Below are 14,825 nucleotides of genomic sequence, written 5' to 3'. Positions count from 1 at the left end.
ATTGTAATATTAATAGTTATATTACTATTAATTCACTATTTATTCAAGCAACAGTTGATCGGGCCATCTTACTCATCGTAGACAAAACAACACCTGCAAGCGCTATTCCCTTGTACTATACAAGTCAACAGAAAGGGAAACAATATGATCTGCATATTTTTTTCAATTTAGTGCATTAGGTAAAAATCCGTCATTCTTCTTTATCAAACAAATACTTTTCTTAAAATGTTAGTATGGGAAATACTAAATCCTGGGGGGGATATGATTTGTCCCCCATAATAATATGCAATGAAAGCGCTTTGTTGATTATGGACACAATGGTGCTTATTTAATGTGCTATGTGTTACAGCAGTAATTTTGGTGTCCCCCTCAAGAATTGCTTTTGAGAAAATGTCATATAATTGTCCCCCCCCCCCCCCCCCCCCAATGTTGATAGCATATTTTCGCCACTGTGCAGAACTATAGGGCAACACGATCGCTCCCATCACAAGCCTGAAGCCAGACTGTTACTGTTTCTCTTTCGGTTAACGAACACAGTCTCTGTAACGGTAGAGTCCCTCTCTCTCTCCCTCCCCCTCCCCCCCTCCGGGCTTGTCTCCTCTCCCCTGGTCATCCAAGAAGGACCTCAGGACACAGTCACTTGCTTTTCTCTCAAAACCTTCAGGATCAGTTTACATGTGAGGGATTGTGTGTGTGTGTGTGCGTGCTACGCAGAGCCACCTCTAGGTGGAAGCGTTGCTCTGCTGTCCTACGATGCGTGTACCATAGACTCAGTAGATACAGCAAGCCTGCTCTTTCAAGATGGCGTCCCCATTCATTTCTATGAAAAGTGCTCAGTGCGGCTTGAGGCAACACCCCCGGTGGATGTAGGTGGTATTGCATTTCCGATTATGTACCCGGCTTGTCCGGTCGTTTTTATTCTATTAACTCCAGTCAACATTTCCAAAACTATCTCCCCCCAAAAAAATGTGTTAGATTCTTGAACCTGGCTCATGCTACTAGATTTTTCATAGAATTTTTTTCCTGATTCTTGCTAATTTTGAAACCAATCCGAAATGGGTAAACTAGCACCCCATTTATTTGCTTACGCCAAGAAAAGTTGCCAGGAAAGTTATCTGAGGAAGCTACAACCCAGATTTGCACTGTTAACACTTGTTCACACTTTAGCCAACATACAGACATTATGTAAGGTTCTGCATGCATGGATGTACAGCACAGGTGTGAACACAACAGCACTGCAGTTATGCTATAGACTTACTAACTGCATATATACTAACATATAACAACACTAACTGTGGGTATACTGTAGACATGTGGAGGATCACAGAGGTTGGAAGGCTATAGAACAAGAGAGCTACTTATAGTGTCTACCCTCATCTTCCTCTTTTCACGGCGCTAGACGTGAGGTAAGACGTGAGATTAGAAGTGAGGCAAGACGTTCTGCGTTTAGAACTGCTCTTCCCACCAGCTTCCTCACAAGCGCACGACGACAGCAGAGACGAGCCAGTCTGAGACGACGGACCTAGAGCCATCACTCTGAAGCTGTAGGTGTTACGGGGTTCGAAGGGTTAGTGTGTCGGTGCAGTCAGGGAGCCCTGGAAGGAGAGCCAACATGGCGGAGGACATCTACGCTACACCAGACATGACCCAGAAGGTGAAGCTAAAGGACATCTACGCTACACCAGACATGACCCAGAAGGTGAAGCTAAAGGACATCTACGCTACACCAGACATGACCCAGAAGGTGAAGTTAAAGGACATCTACGCTACACCAGACATGACCCAGAAGGTGAAGTCAGAGGACATCTACACTACACCAGACATGACCCAGAAGGTGAAGTTAAAGGACATGTCTGCTAATGCAGACATGACCCAGAAGGTGATGTCAGACAGGGGGGAGATGGAGGAGAGGATGGTGGACATCTACGTTAGTGATGACACCCTCAGAGGTCACGATCCCTGCTCAGAGGCTAAGGACCCTACACCAGAGAACACAGCAGGCGATCAGCTCTCAGGTTAAACACACCACACACACACGGGCACGCCCGTGCAAAAACACACACACACAAAGGCGGACATCAATGCTTACCGTTCAATACCTCTTGTACTGTCTTCTCTTTCTTTCTTTCTTTCTTTTTTTCACATAACACACACCAAACACACACGCACAAAGACAGACATCACTGCATCCCGCACAATACCTCTTGTTCTATCTTTCTCTTTTTCTTTCTTTCTTTAACATAATACACACACACGCACACACAGACACACAGATCATAACTGTCCCCACTGTGTCCAGGTGCTGGGGGTCCAGAGAGGAGTCTCTCCAGAGCTGCAGCAGTGTGTCTGGGGCTGCTGTGTGCTCTCCTACTGGCTGGGGTCGCAGCACTGCGTAATGCAAGACAATTAGGATTTTATGTCGACTTAAATTGCTATCTTAATGTAACTGCTAAGCCATGTCAGGCTAAGTTAGCTAGCCACAAACTCATTTCATGACGCTAGTTAGCGAATAACCAAAATAGACGTGACAATTCCAACTCTGTGAAGTGTCTCCTGGAAGTTTTTGTGTACTTTCGTATGACTTGAATAAGCCTTCATTGATTTTTCTCATCATAGTGCTTTGGTATTCTAGAAGAGATGAAGTGACGTTAAGTTATACGTAACCTAACGTTAGCTAAGTACAAAACATTAGGTAGTGAGTCTGTTGAAAAAAGAAATTAACAAAATTATACGGTGTGCTTTATATGGTTTACGGGGAACATTAAACAATGAAAAGGAGACGTGAAATTAAAGATTCTTTACTTAATTGGATGCCCCCCCAATTCACGGCTGCTGCCCCCTGTGCCCCTCCACTGAAAATATTCCGGAGCCGGCCCTGGTCCCACCTGTTGGGTCCTGCGAAGTCAGACACACAGAGACACAGTCACATGACCGGAAGATATGTGTCACATGACCAGAAGATGTGTGTCACATGACCGGAGTATATACAGGCCTGTACTGGAAGCAGAATAATACTCCGTAACATTTATGAATAAAACATTATAGAAAAGAAGAGAAAATAAATTCAGTTCAAGGTCTTTTCAGCAAAGAACACATCAAAGCCTGCTGTGCCAGAGGGGCAGGTGCACACACACGGTCCTGCTAAAGACATAGCGAGTATATCAGACATGTTGAATACTTATAACAAGCATATTTATTGTAGAAATTGAGAGAGAGGAGGAGAGACCGAGAGAGGGGAGGAGAGAGCGAGAGAGGGGGAGCGAGAGAGGGGAGGAGAGAGAGAGCGAGAGCGAGAGGGGGGTGAGAGCGAGAGAGAGAGCGAGAGAGAGGTGGAAATACAGAAAGAGAGAGAGATAGAGAGAGAGAGAGGGGGGGGAGAGAGGGAGAGGTACGGGGTAACTCACTGTGAGACTTTGATCATACAAGTAATTGCTGAAGCCCTGGTCAGAACAGGAAGCTTGAGAAGCACTTCCCGCTCTCTTCTTCGCACGCAGGAAGTAGCACAACACCCCAGCCAGGGTGGCGACCAGCAGCAGGAGCACAATGACGGAGGCCGCAATGCCGCCTGCATTGTCTGGTGGGTGTGTGGCTGTGTGGGACGAGAGGGAGTGTGACATCACAGAGGGAGTGTGACATCACAGAGGGAGTGTTACATCACAAAGGGAGTGTGACATCACAGAGGGAGTGTTACATCACAGAGGGAGTGTTACATCACAGAGGGAGTGTGACATCACAGGCGATCAGACAGAGGGTTGGCTGTCCACTTTGAAGTAGGGATTCCAGAGATTCCGAATCTGAATCCGGTTTATTGCCAAGGAAGTTTACACACACACACGAGGAATTTGCTAGTAGAATTTGCTTTGGTAAAAAAGGCATAATGCAAAATAGAAGGAGACACAATACAATTCTAACAAAGAAATACTATAAAATGTGTGCAATATGACTCAAATGAAGGACCGTACAGTTTGTGCAGGGATGTTCACAAATTCACGTTATGAGCTTTAAAGAAGACAGTAACAGACAGAAGTGTGTAAATGTATCAGAAGTGTTTCATGGGACTCACGCAGTGGGTCGGTGGCTGTGCCTGCACAGTTGAATCCTACAGTGTACTGGATGTCATCCAGAGCAAACACTCCTGATGTGCCTTTGAATCCCTCAAACACGATCTGTGAACACACACACACACACAGAAAGATACACACACACACACAAAGAGAAAAACACACGCATACCAACTCAGACACACACACATTTTCAGACACGTACATGCACGTGCACAGAAGTAAAAACACAGACACACACAAGCACACACAGCCGTTACCATTGAAACTTGCACTATTCCAAAGCCAACGGCCAACGCTGTAGTAGAGCGAGAGACAGAGAGAGAGAGAGAGAGAGAGAAGGAAGGAGAGAGAGAAGGAGAGAGAGAGAGAGGCGTCTGACCTGGTACTCCTCAGCAGAGGTGATGTTGATGTCGAAGCGTTTCCACACAGAGGTCACTTCCCTGACCTCCAGCAGCTGCTGTGCCTGGCCACCGGACAACCTCAACACCTTCAGATAACTGTCACCTACACACACACACACACACACACACACACACACACACACACACACACACACACACTGCACCCAGTCAACCACAGACTTGAGGCATGCATCAATATCACTGGCATCAGTGTTCCCTGCACCTCAGTAGACTACATGGAGGAGGGGGAGGGAGGGGGGGGGGGGGGGGGGGGGCTGACCGGAGGAGGGCTTGTGAGCCCAGAAGTGCAGGCAGGTGCCTTTGGTGGTGGGCAGGTGTGGACTCAGCAGCTGAGCGTTGTGATTGGCTGTGTCCCTGGTGCTGCTGGGAAGGAACAGGAAGTGGCCTGCGAAACAGATGTGAGGAGAGAGTTTCAATGCAGTGTCAGACACACACACATTAAGCAAGGACACACACACACAACCACACACATACAGTGAACGTGTACACACACACACACAGCCTTGCCTCTCTTATTCCCCAGCGTGTGGTCCCAGGGAGGGGTGGGGTAGTGGGACTCTGCCTCAGCACTGGTGAGCTCCCAGTCCAGCTTGTCCAGCGTGGTGTTCTGGGTGTTGGTCCAGCCACACAGATCTCGCTCCAGGTCACACTTACCACCTGGGGGAGCCCAACACCAGAACACTCAAACTACAATGGAACCCAGAATCCATAATAAAATTCCGGAATACAGCAGGCTGTAGGAGTACATCCTCTCATCACATCTCTCTCTGTGCCTGGTCATAAACGTTCATGAATGTATCATACGCGTTGGACACACCCGACCTTGTGAGTGGCAGGGGTGGTTCGACAGGATGACGTCATCCAGGGCCACATGGCTTTGTGTCCCTCCTGCTCCTTCCACCTCGAACTCCAGCTGAAACGCACAGAACAAACCGCTCCATCGTTACCACGCCAACGTCACACACACACGAGGGACGCCACGGAAACGGACCTGCACGACACGTCACATGACTCCTCCTACCTGCCAGTCAGAAGCGCTGATGTTGCCGTTGCCGTGACGCCAGACGCCTCCCTGGCTCACGATGTTGGAAAAGATCTTCACTCTCTCTCCCTTCACTGGCTTCACGTACACGGAGAACGACCCTACAGAGGGACGCACATTCTGTGTCAGCATGCAGATACTGCACGGACACACAGCCCTCTGGTACTGGAAAGAAACCTTCTCGGGTTTGGATGAATTCTCTGGGTTGGGTGCATGCTCTGGATGAGTGTGTGTGTGTGTGTGTGTGTGCACGCACGTGTGTGTGTGTGAGGTTGGCTCACCTGGGTTCTTTCCTCCCATGTGATACCAGAAGTTGACACACTTGGGGTTGTAACTGGCCCAGCTCAGGGGGGAGCTCAGGGTGGACACAGCCCCTTGTGGGAGGACCTCTGCATCACTGTCTGCCATCACGTAGTACCCTGAGGGTTAGCAACACACAGGTACACACAGACCTTCATGTAGTACCCTGAGGGTTAGCAACACACAGGTACACACAGACCTTCATGTAGTACCCTGAGGGTTAGCAACACACAGGTACACACAGACCTTCATGTAGTACCCTGAGGGTTAGCAACACACAGGTACACACAGACCTTCATGTAGTACCCTGAGGGTTAGCAACACACAGGTACACACAGACCTGTCAAATTATGTCACTTCACCTCCCTTTCTCTCCTACTCGCTCTCTCTCTCTCTTGGTCTCTCTCTCTCTCTGTCTCTCTCTCCGTCTCTCTCGGTCTCTCTCTCAGTTTCTCTCGGTCTCTCTACGTCTCTCTCTCTACGTCTCTCTTGGTCTCTCTCGGTCTCTCTCTCTCTCTCTCTCTCTCTCTCTCTCTCTCTCTCTCTCTCTCTCTCTCTCTCTCTCTCTCTTTCAGTCTCTCTCGGTCTCTCGGTCTCTCTCTCTATGTCTCTTGTTCAGTCTCTCTCGGTCTCTCTCGGTCTCTCGGTCTCTCTCTCTCTCGCTCTTTCGGTCTCTCTCTGTCTCTCTCGGTCTCTCTAGGTCTCTCTCGGTCTCTCTCTCTCACCCATCTGTGTCTCCAGCGTGTGGTCTGTTTTGGGCCCGGTGCTGTTGGAGAATCCGCTCTGGAGGCGCCAGCTGGCGGGGCCGTAGCTGGTGAAGCCGCACGGCCGGCCCTCGAAGGAGCAGGCCCTGGGCATGGAGCATGGATGCTCGTAAAACACCACATCGTCTAACGCCACCTGCCCGTCGAATCCTGAGCGCACTGCCTCGAACACCAGCTGTGTTTGTGTTGTGTGTAGGGTGTGTATGGTCAGTGTGTAGTTTGTGTGTGGGGTATACATGAATGTGATGTGTATATATGAGTAAATGTGTAAGACAGCCAGAGGACAGGCAGTGAGAGCAATGACAGAACGTTTATTGTCTTAGTGACAATAATAGTAAATTTACATTCATGATGCACTAGCTGTCTGTTTGGTTTATCACCTGTTTATTCTACCCACAATTCTGTCGTCATAATTTTTTTTTAAAATATATTTAAATTTTGTATTTGCAAATACGACATACAACAGCTCACATGGTACAGTTTGACAGAAGACAAATAAGACGAGAAAGTCAGATAGTGAAATAAAATTTTAGTCAAAGCATAAGTTATGTTGTCATCATTACATTATCATAAAGGTATTTTATTCTCTATTGTGTACCTGGAAGGAAGTTAGTTGCTGGGCAACTGGGCAGTGGCCCTCGTGCCACATGTTACCATGGGGACCGCCTCTGCTCCACAGCAGAACCTCGTAGCCGTAAGCATCATGTAGCTTCACGTTCAGCTCACCTGGGGTCAGCATGAGATAAAGGGGTCAGGGGGAACAAAGGGTCAGGGGGAACACGGGGTCAGGGGGAACACGGGTTCTGGGGGTCAGGGGGAACACGGGGTCAGGGGGAACACGGGTTCAGGGGGAACACGGGGTCAGGGGGAACACGGGTTCTGGGGGTCAGGGGGAACACGGGGTCAGGGGGAACACGGGGTCAGGGGGAACACGGGTTCAGGGGGAACACGGGTTCTGGGGGTCAGGGGGAACACGGGGTCAGGGGGAACACGGGGTCCGGGTGAACACGGGGTCAGGGGGAACACGGGGTCAGGGGGAACACGGGGTCAGGGGGAACACGGGGTCAGGGGGAACACGGGGTCAGGGTGAACACGGGGTCAGGGGGAACACGGGGTCAGGGGGAACACGGGGTCAGGGGGAACACGGGGTCAGGGGGAGCATGGGGTCAGGGTGAACACAGGGTCAGGGCGCCCCGGGGCTCACAGGATAGAGAGTGTATTGTAACACAAAAGTGGAGAACATTCTTTGGCTCCCACCTGGCTCCAGAGCCTCACCTGTGTCCGGTCCATAGAGTCTGTAGTAGAAGTAGAGGCAGTGTTCCTGGGAGTTTCGTGGCTGAGGGAAAGAAACCAGCCGACCAGACAAACCTCGTAGAGAGGGACTCCACATATCTACAACCAAGCTTTTACCTGGGGGAGGGGAGAGGGGGGGGAGAGAGAGAAAAAAAGGTTATTTGTTATCAGATAGCAACGTTCTCTATCAATGAAGGTCGATCTGAATTCAAAGTCTGGATCGATAGTTTTTTGTTGTTGTAGGAGAATGAGTTTTGGTCCAGCACCAATGCCAGTAGAGTGATCCATCCCTGACCGAACCGTCCAGTCAAAGTTGTCTGTGTGATCCTGGTACCAGTCGCACAGTCCCTCATCAAAATTACACGACAGCTCTGTCCAAACACAACAAAGTCAACACGATCAACACTCACTATGGCAACAGAGAGGAGACGTGAGCGAACGATCGTTACAATAAACACAAACAAACGTATCTTTGGAGATGATATGAATTCCCGTCGTACCCGTGGATGAGGACTGGAAGTAGTCAGGGTGACAGTTGACAAAGCGGACATCTTTCACAGCTATCTGAACGTCCGGGCCGAGCACCTTCGAACGGGCCAGGAACTCCAACTAGACCAGTGAGCAAGAGACTAGAATGTTCCAGTGCAGACTGACATCAGTAGTAAACACAACATAGGGTTGGGTACAGCTGAGCATTTGACCGCGGTTCAACAGGTCACAGGTTCAAATCCCAGACACTTTTATCCACAGCTACTTACAGGGAGGGGGGTGGATTTGAACCCGCCGTTGATCTGCGGTCAAATTATCTACTAGAATAATCTCTTATTTACTACGACAAGGTTTTCCAGAGGAGCTCAGCGTACCTGGAAGCGGTGATCCCAGACCCCCAGGTGTATCTCCTCCTTCAGCCACGCCCCCTCCTCGTCCTCCGACCCTGTCTTCCCAGCGTACTCCCACAGCCTGGGCCCCTCCCCCAGCAGGCTGTCAATCACCCTGACGGACAGCTCACCTGGGGGGGAGGGGCAAGGGGACACGGGGGGGGGGGGGGGGCAAATTAGAGGACGTGATTAGGTCGTTTTGAAGGATTGGAAATTAAATCGACCACTGGACTACAGTTGATGACAGAGAGAGAGAGAGACTCAGAAAGAGAGGGAGATAAAACAGAGAGAAAGAAAGAGAAAGAAAGAAAGATGGAGGACTGAGATGATGAGCGTGGCCCCTGGAAGACTTGTCACCTATGTGGACGGGCGGCCCGGTGAGGGAGAAGGAGAAGCTGAGGGTGCAGGCGGGCCCCGAGGGCCCCAGGAGAGGAGTCCGTGTCTGGGCTTCACTCAGCTGCTGGCCCGGGGCCTGGGCCACACACAGATACTGGTCTGTGGAGAGAAGAACCGAGGGAGAGACGTCAATGGAGAGATGAAACAGAGAATGATTCTGATTCTGAATGAGTCCAGATAACAGGTACTATAATGTAGCTACACAGGCCAGTCACCCAGGTCACTGACCCGCCCAGATCGACGGGTCAGTGCCCTGGTTCATGTTACCTTTGGTGGTAGCATTGTACATCTTCAGCTGCCAGCCCTGTCCACCAATGCTGTTGTCAGTCCAGCCAGAACTACCCCCCTCATAGGAGAAATCACCTACAGGAAGAACAGACTGCATGTTCATGTTCAGTAGGGTGCTATGTTCCAAAACAATGAAACACGGAAACACAATCCTACACAACGAAACACTGTCTTAAAATACAGAAACACAGTGTTAAACACAGAAACAGTGTTAAACACAGAAACACAGTGTTAAACACAGTCTTAATCACAGTGTTAAACACAGAAACACAGTGTTAAACACAGAAACACAGTGTTAAACACAGTCTTAATCACTGTGTTAAACACAGAAACACAGTGTTAAACACAATCTTACCACACTTGGCCTCATCCTGTGCCCCTGGACAGTCAACATGAAAGTCACAGATCTGGTCACTCTCTGTGCAGGGATGTGGGGGTGGTTTGGGAAACCTTATCGCTGTGTTATTTCCTAAAAGAGGCAAGAACGATTTTAAGCCTGACATGGAATGGGTGGGCGACCTTTGTATTTTTAAAAGTGTGTTGTGCTTGTTCTTGTGCTTGAGAGAAAAACCTTTAGAGATTTGACATCCCGGGGACATGGTGATGCTGTCCACGGCGATCCCTCCATATTCCTCGTCCCTGATGGCAGCAACAAAGAGAATCTGTGAAAGGGTGAGGGAGAAAGAGAGAAGTAAGGAGAGGAAACAGGGAGAGAGAGAGAGAGAGAGAGAGAGAGAGAGATGGAAAGTAAGAGAGAGGGAGATTTCTCAACTGACACATCGTAGCACAGGGCCTAACCCTGTTCTCTCTAACATAGGCCATCCCTAACCCGGGTTAGTTGAACCTGGGTTAGTTGAACCCGGGTTAGTTGAACCTGGGTTAGTTGAACCTGGGATAGTTGAACCTGGGTTAGTTGAACCTGGGTTAGTTGAACCTGGGTTAGTTGAACCCGGGTTAGTTGAACCCGGGTTAGTTGAACCTGGGTTAGTTGAACCTGGGTTAGTTGAACCTGGGTTAGTTGAACCTGGGTTAGTTGAACCTGGGTTAGTTGAACCTGGGTTAGTTGAACCTGGGTTAGTTGAGGATGGAATCCTCGGGGAGGATTCCTCTCCAGTAGCAGGGTGGAGCAGTCAGTACTTACATTTACATTTATTCATTTAGCAGACGCTTTTATCCAAAGCGACTTCCAAGAGAGAGCTTTACAAAAGTGCATAGGTCACTGATCATAACAACGAGATAGCCACAAACAATGCGGGCAGCCAAAACAGGAAGCATACATTGTGAAAAACGAAATAAGTGCCAAAGGGAAGAACCATAAGAGCATGCAGTTAAACAACCTCAAAAAGTGCTTTCGCCTGAGTTAGGGTTTGTGTCTGGACAGCCCACTGCGCTCCACCCACCTTGAAGGTCATATTGGTGACGACCTCCAGCTCTCCCTTCACCCACAGGTCCCCCAGCGCGCCCCCTCTCTCCCACACCGGGTAGATCTCCCGGTCAGCCACCAGCGCAGACAGGCCCCCGGCCCGCGGCCCAAACTGGTGGGTGTACATCACCACCTGGATGTTTCAAAAACAGACAAGACTGTCTAAAAATCTGACTAGACTCATTCAGTGTTTCCAAGTTCCAGCCAGTCAGGAGCAAGCAGAGGGCATACCTTACACGGATGTGTGCTATTGGTCGGATCCAGGAACGGGGTTTGAAAGGCGGCCCAATCAGCTTTGAGCCCCGTCTCAGGCGCGGTGACGTACAGGAAATGACCTGCGAGGATGTGAAAGATGTGGGACACACGATGATAATGCTGATATTGATGAGAACGATGGTGGTGTTTACATTTACATTTAGTCATTAGTACAGGGACATTCCCCCGAGGCAAGTAGGGTGAAGTGCCTTGCCCAAGGACACAACGTCATTTTGCACAGCTGGGAATCGAACCGATAACCTTCATATTACGAGCCCGACTCCCTAACCGCTCAGCCACCTGACCCCGCGCCTGGTGTTTCTGATGTTGACGGTACCTGATGCAGTGTTGTTGGAGTGGTCTCTCCCAGGGCCCTGACGAGGGTCGGACAGGGAGATGTTCATTTGATTGGTCCTTTTCCATCTGAGAGGGGACAAAGACCTCAGGTCCCAGTCACAAAGGTCCTCCTCAAAGTCACAGCTCCAGTACCCACCTACAGAGAAACAGACAGGACATTCGGTCACAGATTTAAGGTACTTTACAAGTCTCAGGGAGCCTGAGTGAGAGAGTCAGAGAGACAGAGAGTCAGAGAGACAGAGAGTCAGAGACACAGAGGAGGGTTGTTGGGTCTCTCACCGCAGTTCTCCTCGTCAGTTCTGTCCCCGCAGTCGTCGGTGCCGTCACACACCTGACGCTGTGCAACACAGCCCAGGTTCTTACACTGCAGCATTCCTGCTGCACAGGACTCCTCCTGGGGGGGCTCTGTAGGCAGGGTGGGGTGGGGGTGGTCGGGGGGGGGGTCAGGATGGATAGTTTGGGGGGGCAGGGTGGTCAGGGTGGGGGTCAGGATGGATAGTTTGGGGGGGCAGGGTGGTCAGGGTGGGGGTCAGGGTGGGAGGGCAGGGTGGGGGGGCAGGGTGGGGTGGGGGGGCAGGGTGGGGGGGGGTGGGGGTCAGGGTGGGAGGGCAGGGTGGGGGGGCAGGGTGGGGTGGGGTGGGGGGACAGGGTGGTCAGGGTGGGGGTCAGGGTGGGAGGGCAGGGTGGGGGGGCAGGGTGGGGTGGGGGGGCAGGGTGGGGGGGGGTGGGGGTCAGGGTGGGAGGGCAGGGTGGGGGGGCAGGGTGGGGTGGGGGGGCAGGGTGGTCAGGGTGGGGGGGTGGGGGTCAGGGTGGGAGGGAAGGGTGGGGGGGCAGGGTGGGGTGGGGTGGGGGGACAGGGTGGTCAGGGTGGGGGTCAGGGTGGGAGGGCAGGGTGGGGGGGCAGGGTGGGGTGGGGGGGCAGGGTGGTCAGGGTGGGGGGGTGGGGGTCAGGGTGGGAGGGCAGGGTGGGGTGGGGGGGCAGGGTGGTCAGGGTGGGGGTCAGGGTGGGAGGGCAGGGTGGGGGGGCAGGGTGGGGTGGGGGGGTAGGGTGGTCAGGGTCGGGGGGTGGGGTCAGGGTAGGGGGTCAGGGTGGGGTCAGGGTGGGGTCAGGGTGGGGGGGTGGGGTCAGGGTAGGGGGTCAGGGTGGGGGGTCAGGGTGGGGGGGCAGGGTGGGGGGGCAGGGTGGGGTGGGGGGGTAGGGTGGTCAGGGTGGGGGGGTGGGGTCAGGGTAGGGGGTCAGGGTGGGGTCAGGGTGGGGGGGGTAAGGTTGGGGCGGGGGTAAGGGTAGGGGATTCAAGACAGAAACAGTCTTTACATTTAGCACTCATTACATTTGTTGGATGAGCGTGTGAGGGAAAGAGAGACAAAGAGGGAGCCGGGAAAGAGTCTCACGTGGCAAGGCGCAATCCAGGAACTCCAGCTGATCCACGGCCACGTCTCCACGGCGACCCTCGTCGCGACGGGAGTGGAGGCGGATCTGGAAGGTGGAGGGGACGCGGCCCAGGAAGACGGTGGCCTCCCTCCAGCCACGCACGCTGGTCCCCTCCGGACGCCACACCACGGCCTCCTGCCCCGCCTCCTCTCGCCACAGGGAGGCCCACAGTGGAGCGGCGCCAAGCCCTGTGTGGCCTGCAGGGGGCAGAGAGGAGCATATTTCTGTTTTCTGTATTTTGGGGTGCTTTTTCCATGCTTTTTTTGTTGCAGGGGAGCAGGTTTGTTTTCACGTGTGTGTGTGTGTGTGTGTCTGTCTGTGTGTGTGTGTGTGAGCAACAGATGATCAAGGTGTTTCACGATGAACCGTCGCATCCATAACAAGTACAAGTGTTCTGGTACCTGAGTCCCACAGGAAGTATCTGAGATGAAGGCGACATGTGGGAGAGGACTTCCTCATCACGGGAGACATCAGCACCGCTGTGGCAGGAGAACCTGCCTGCACCGACGTCACGCCCATGAACCAGCCTGAAACACAATGTTGCTTGAGAGAAAACAACACAACTGAAGTCTTCTCATAAAGTTGCCCGAGAGAACCCGAAGAGTTCCGTTTTTACACGATGCCTGAAAGTGATTTTACAACTCCAACACCACTCCCTCGCTTTTTCTTTCTATGTATCTATCTATGTATATGTATCTAGCAATCTCTGTATCTATGCATCTACATATGTATCTATCTATCCATTTAATCAATTCCCCCCCACCACCACACACCTCCTGAGAGTAAAACACCTAACCAGTGTTGGAGGACAGCAGACTGTACCTGAGGCCGTCCCGGTCGTAAAGTCTGAGGAGGGTCCACTGTCTGGGAGTGCATCCCCCCTCTGTCTCCTCTCCCAGGAGCACCCTGCCTCCAGGGACTGGTCCTTCCACCCACAGCACGCTGGCTCCTCGAAGTCACACACAAACTCCCTCCCCCTGTAGCCTGCGATCGCAGGAATACTCAGGTCAGAGTCCCACACCGGGTGGGAAAAATGGAGCGCTTGTTTTTCTTAGGACCTGAGTCTGAGAGATCTGTGTTTGGAAGGTTGTGTTCCTGTTCTGTTGTTAGGTTTGTGGGTAGTGATAACGTTTTGAGCTTGCCAGACAAGTACACGATCCCTCATTTTATGGGAATGAGGGGGTGGGTTGGTGGGTGGGTGCCAGTGATGCACCATGTGGCAGTGCTTGTGTCTAAGGGTAGTCTTACCACAGTCTAGTTCATCGTTGCAGTCATTGCAGTCACACACAAAGTCACACTGCACCTCTGGGGACTGGCATGGGTCTCTCTGAGAGCCAGTAGCTATGAAACAGCAGACAAAATATTGACACCACGTAGAAACACCTTGAGATTTACAAACATCCTTACAAACTCTCCACTTATCAGAATTCAATCAAAGGTTTACAAGGCAGCTAATGCCAATGGGCTCAAAGGCCACAGCATGCAGTAATCAGGTTAGCGATGAGAGCAATGTCTCTCAACCTAATAAAAGGATTGCATCCGCAAAAAGGTAGAAAAAAAAGTAGCCACTTTAAACATCGGCCAAAAATAACTGACGGAAATCATTCATCTAGGGACCCTGAACGTTTTTCAAGCCATTTTTAAATGACGTTGTGTCCTTGGGAAAGGCATTTCACCCTACTTGCCTCGGGGGAATGTCCCTGTACTTACTGTAAGTTGCTTTGGATAAGAGCGTCTGTTAAATGACTAAAATGTAAATGTAATGTAAATATGTTAAGTCAACTGTTAAAATAAGCAGTTCTTACTGTGGAAGGTCATCAGCAGAAGCAGAGTTAAGACTCCATGAAGTGAGCCCATCTCCTTATACCTCTTCAGAGAAGTGGAGAAGGAACGCCACATGTCCCCTTAACA

The 14,825-nt window shown here is 51.3% G+C and overlaps 1 protein-coding gene across 1 annotated transcript; it reads right to left on the bottom strand.

Moving 5' to 3' along the window:
- Positions 1-2,399: 2,399 nt before the first annotated feature.
- mamdc4 (MAM domain containing 4) lies at positions 2,400-14,778 on the bottom strand. Its single transcript, XM_062478801.1, has 28 exons — positions 14,713-14,778; positions 14,163-14,251; positions 13,737-13,898; positions 13,316-13,441; positions 12,875-13,111; positions 11,762-11,887; positions 11,463-11,618; positions 11,102-11,205; positions 10,848-11,003; positions 10,019-10,109; positions 9,803-9,916; positions 9,427-9,522; positions 9,121-9,258; positions 8,749-8,894; positions 8,386-8,494; positions 8,152-8,256; positions 7,868-8,002; positions 7,191-7,318; positions 6,554-6,767; positions 5,810-5,947; positions 5,508-5,629; positions 5,309-5,399; positions 4,994-5,143; positions 4,746-4,871; positions 4,444-4,568; positions 4,064-4,166; positions 3,405-3,589; positions 2,400-2,895 (listed from the first exon to the last, which is right to left on the bottom strand). The coding sequence occupies exons 1-28, from the start codon at positions 14,769-14,771 to the stop codon at positions 2,824-2,826; spliced, it is 3,603 nt and encodes a 1,200-aa protein (XP_062334785.1). The 5' UTR covers positions 14,772-14,778; the 3' UTR covers positions 2,400-2,823.
- Between the last annotated feature and the right edge of the window lie 47 nt (positions 14,779-14,825).

Source organism: Osmerus eperlanus, chromosome 14 (assembly GCF_963692335.1).
Source record: "Osmerus eperlanus chromosome 14, fOsmEpe2.1, whole genome shotgun sequence".
In the NCBI taxonomy this organism is placed as follows: Eukaryota; Metazoa; Chordata; class Actinopteri; order Osmeriformes; family Osmeridae; genus Osmerus; species Osmerus eperlanus.
The sequence above is the reverse complement of the archived record's forward strand: the minus strand, read 5'-3'. Positions and strand labels throughout refer to the sequence as shown.

Bases quoted from the DNA above. Each gene is read 5' to 3' on its own strand.
- mamdc4 (XM_062478801.1), bottom strand. From the start codon at position 14,771: ATGGGCTCACTTCATGGAGTCTTAACTCTGCTTCTGCTGATGACCTTC. The intron at 9,259-9,426 runs GTAACATGAACC...TTCTCTCCACAG, and splicing joins GTACAATGCTACCACCAAAG to ACCAGTATCTGTGTGTGGCC. The intron at 5,400-5,507 runs GTAGGAGGAGTC...TGTGCGTTTCAG, and splicing joins TCAGCGCTTCTGACTGGCAG to CTGGAGTTCGAGGTGGAAGG.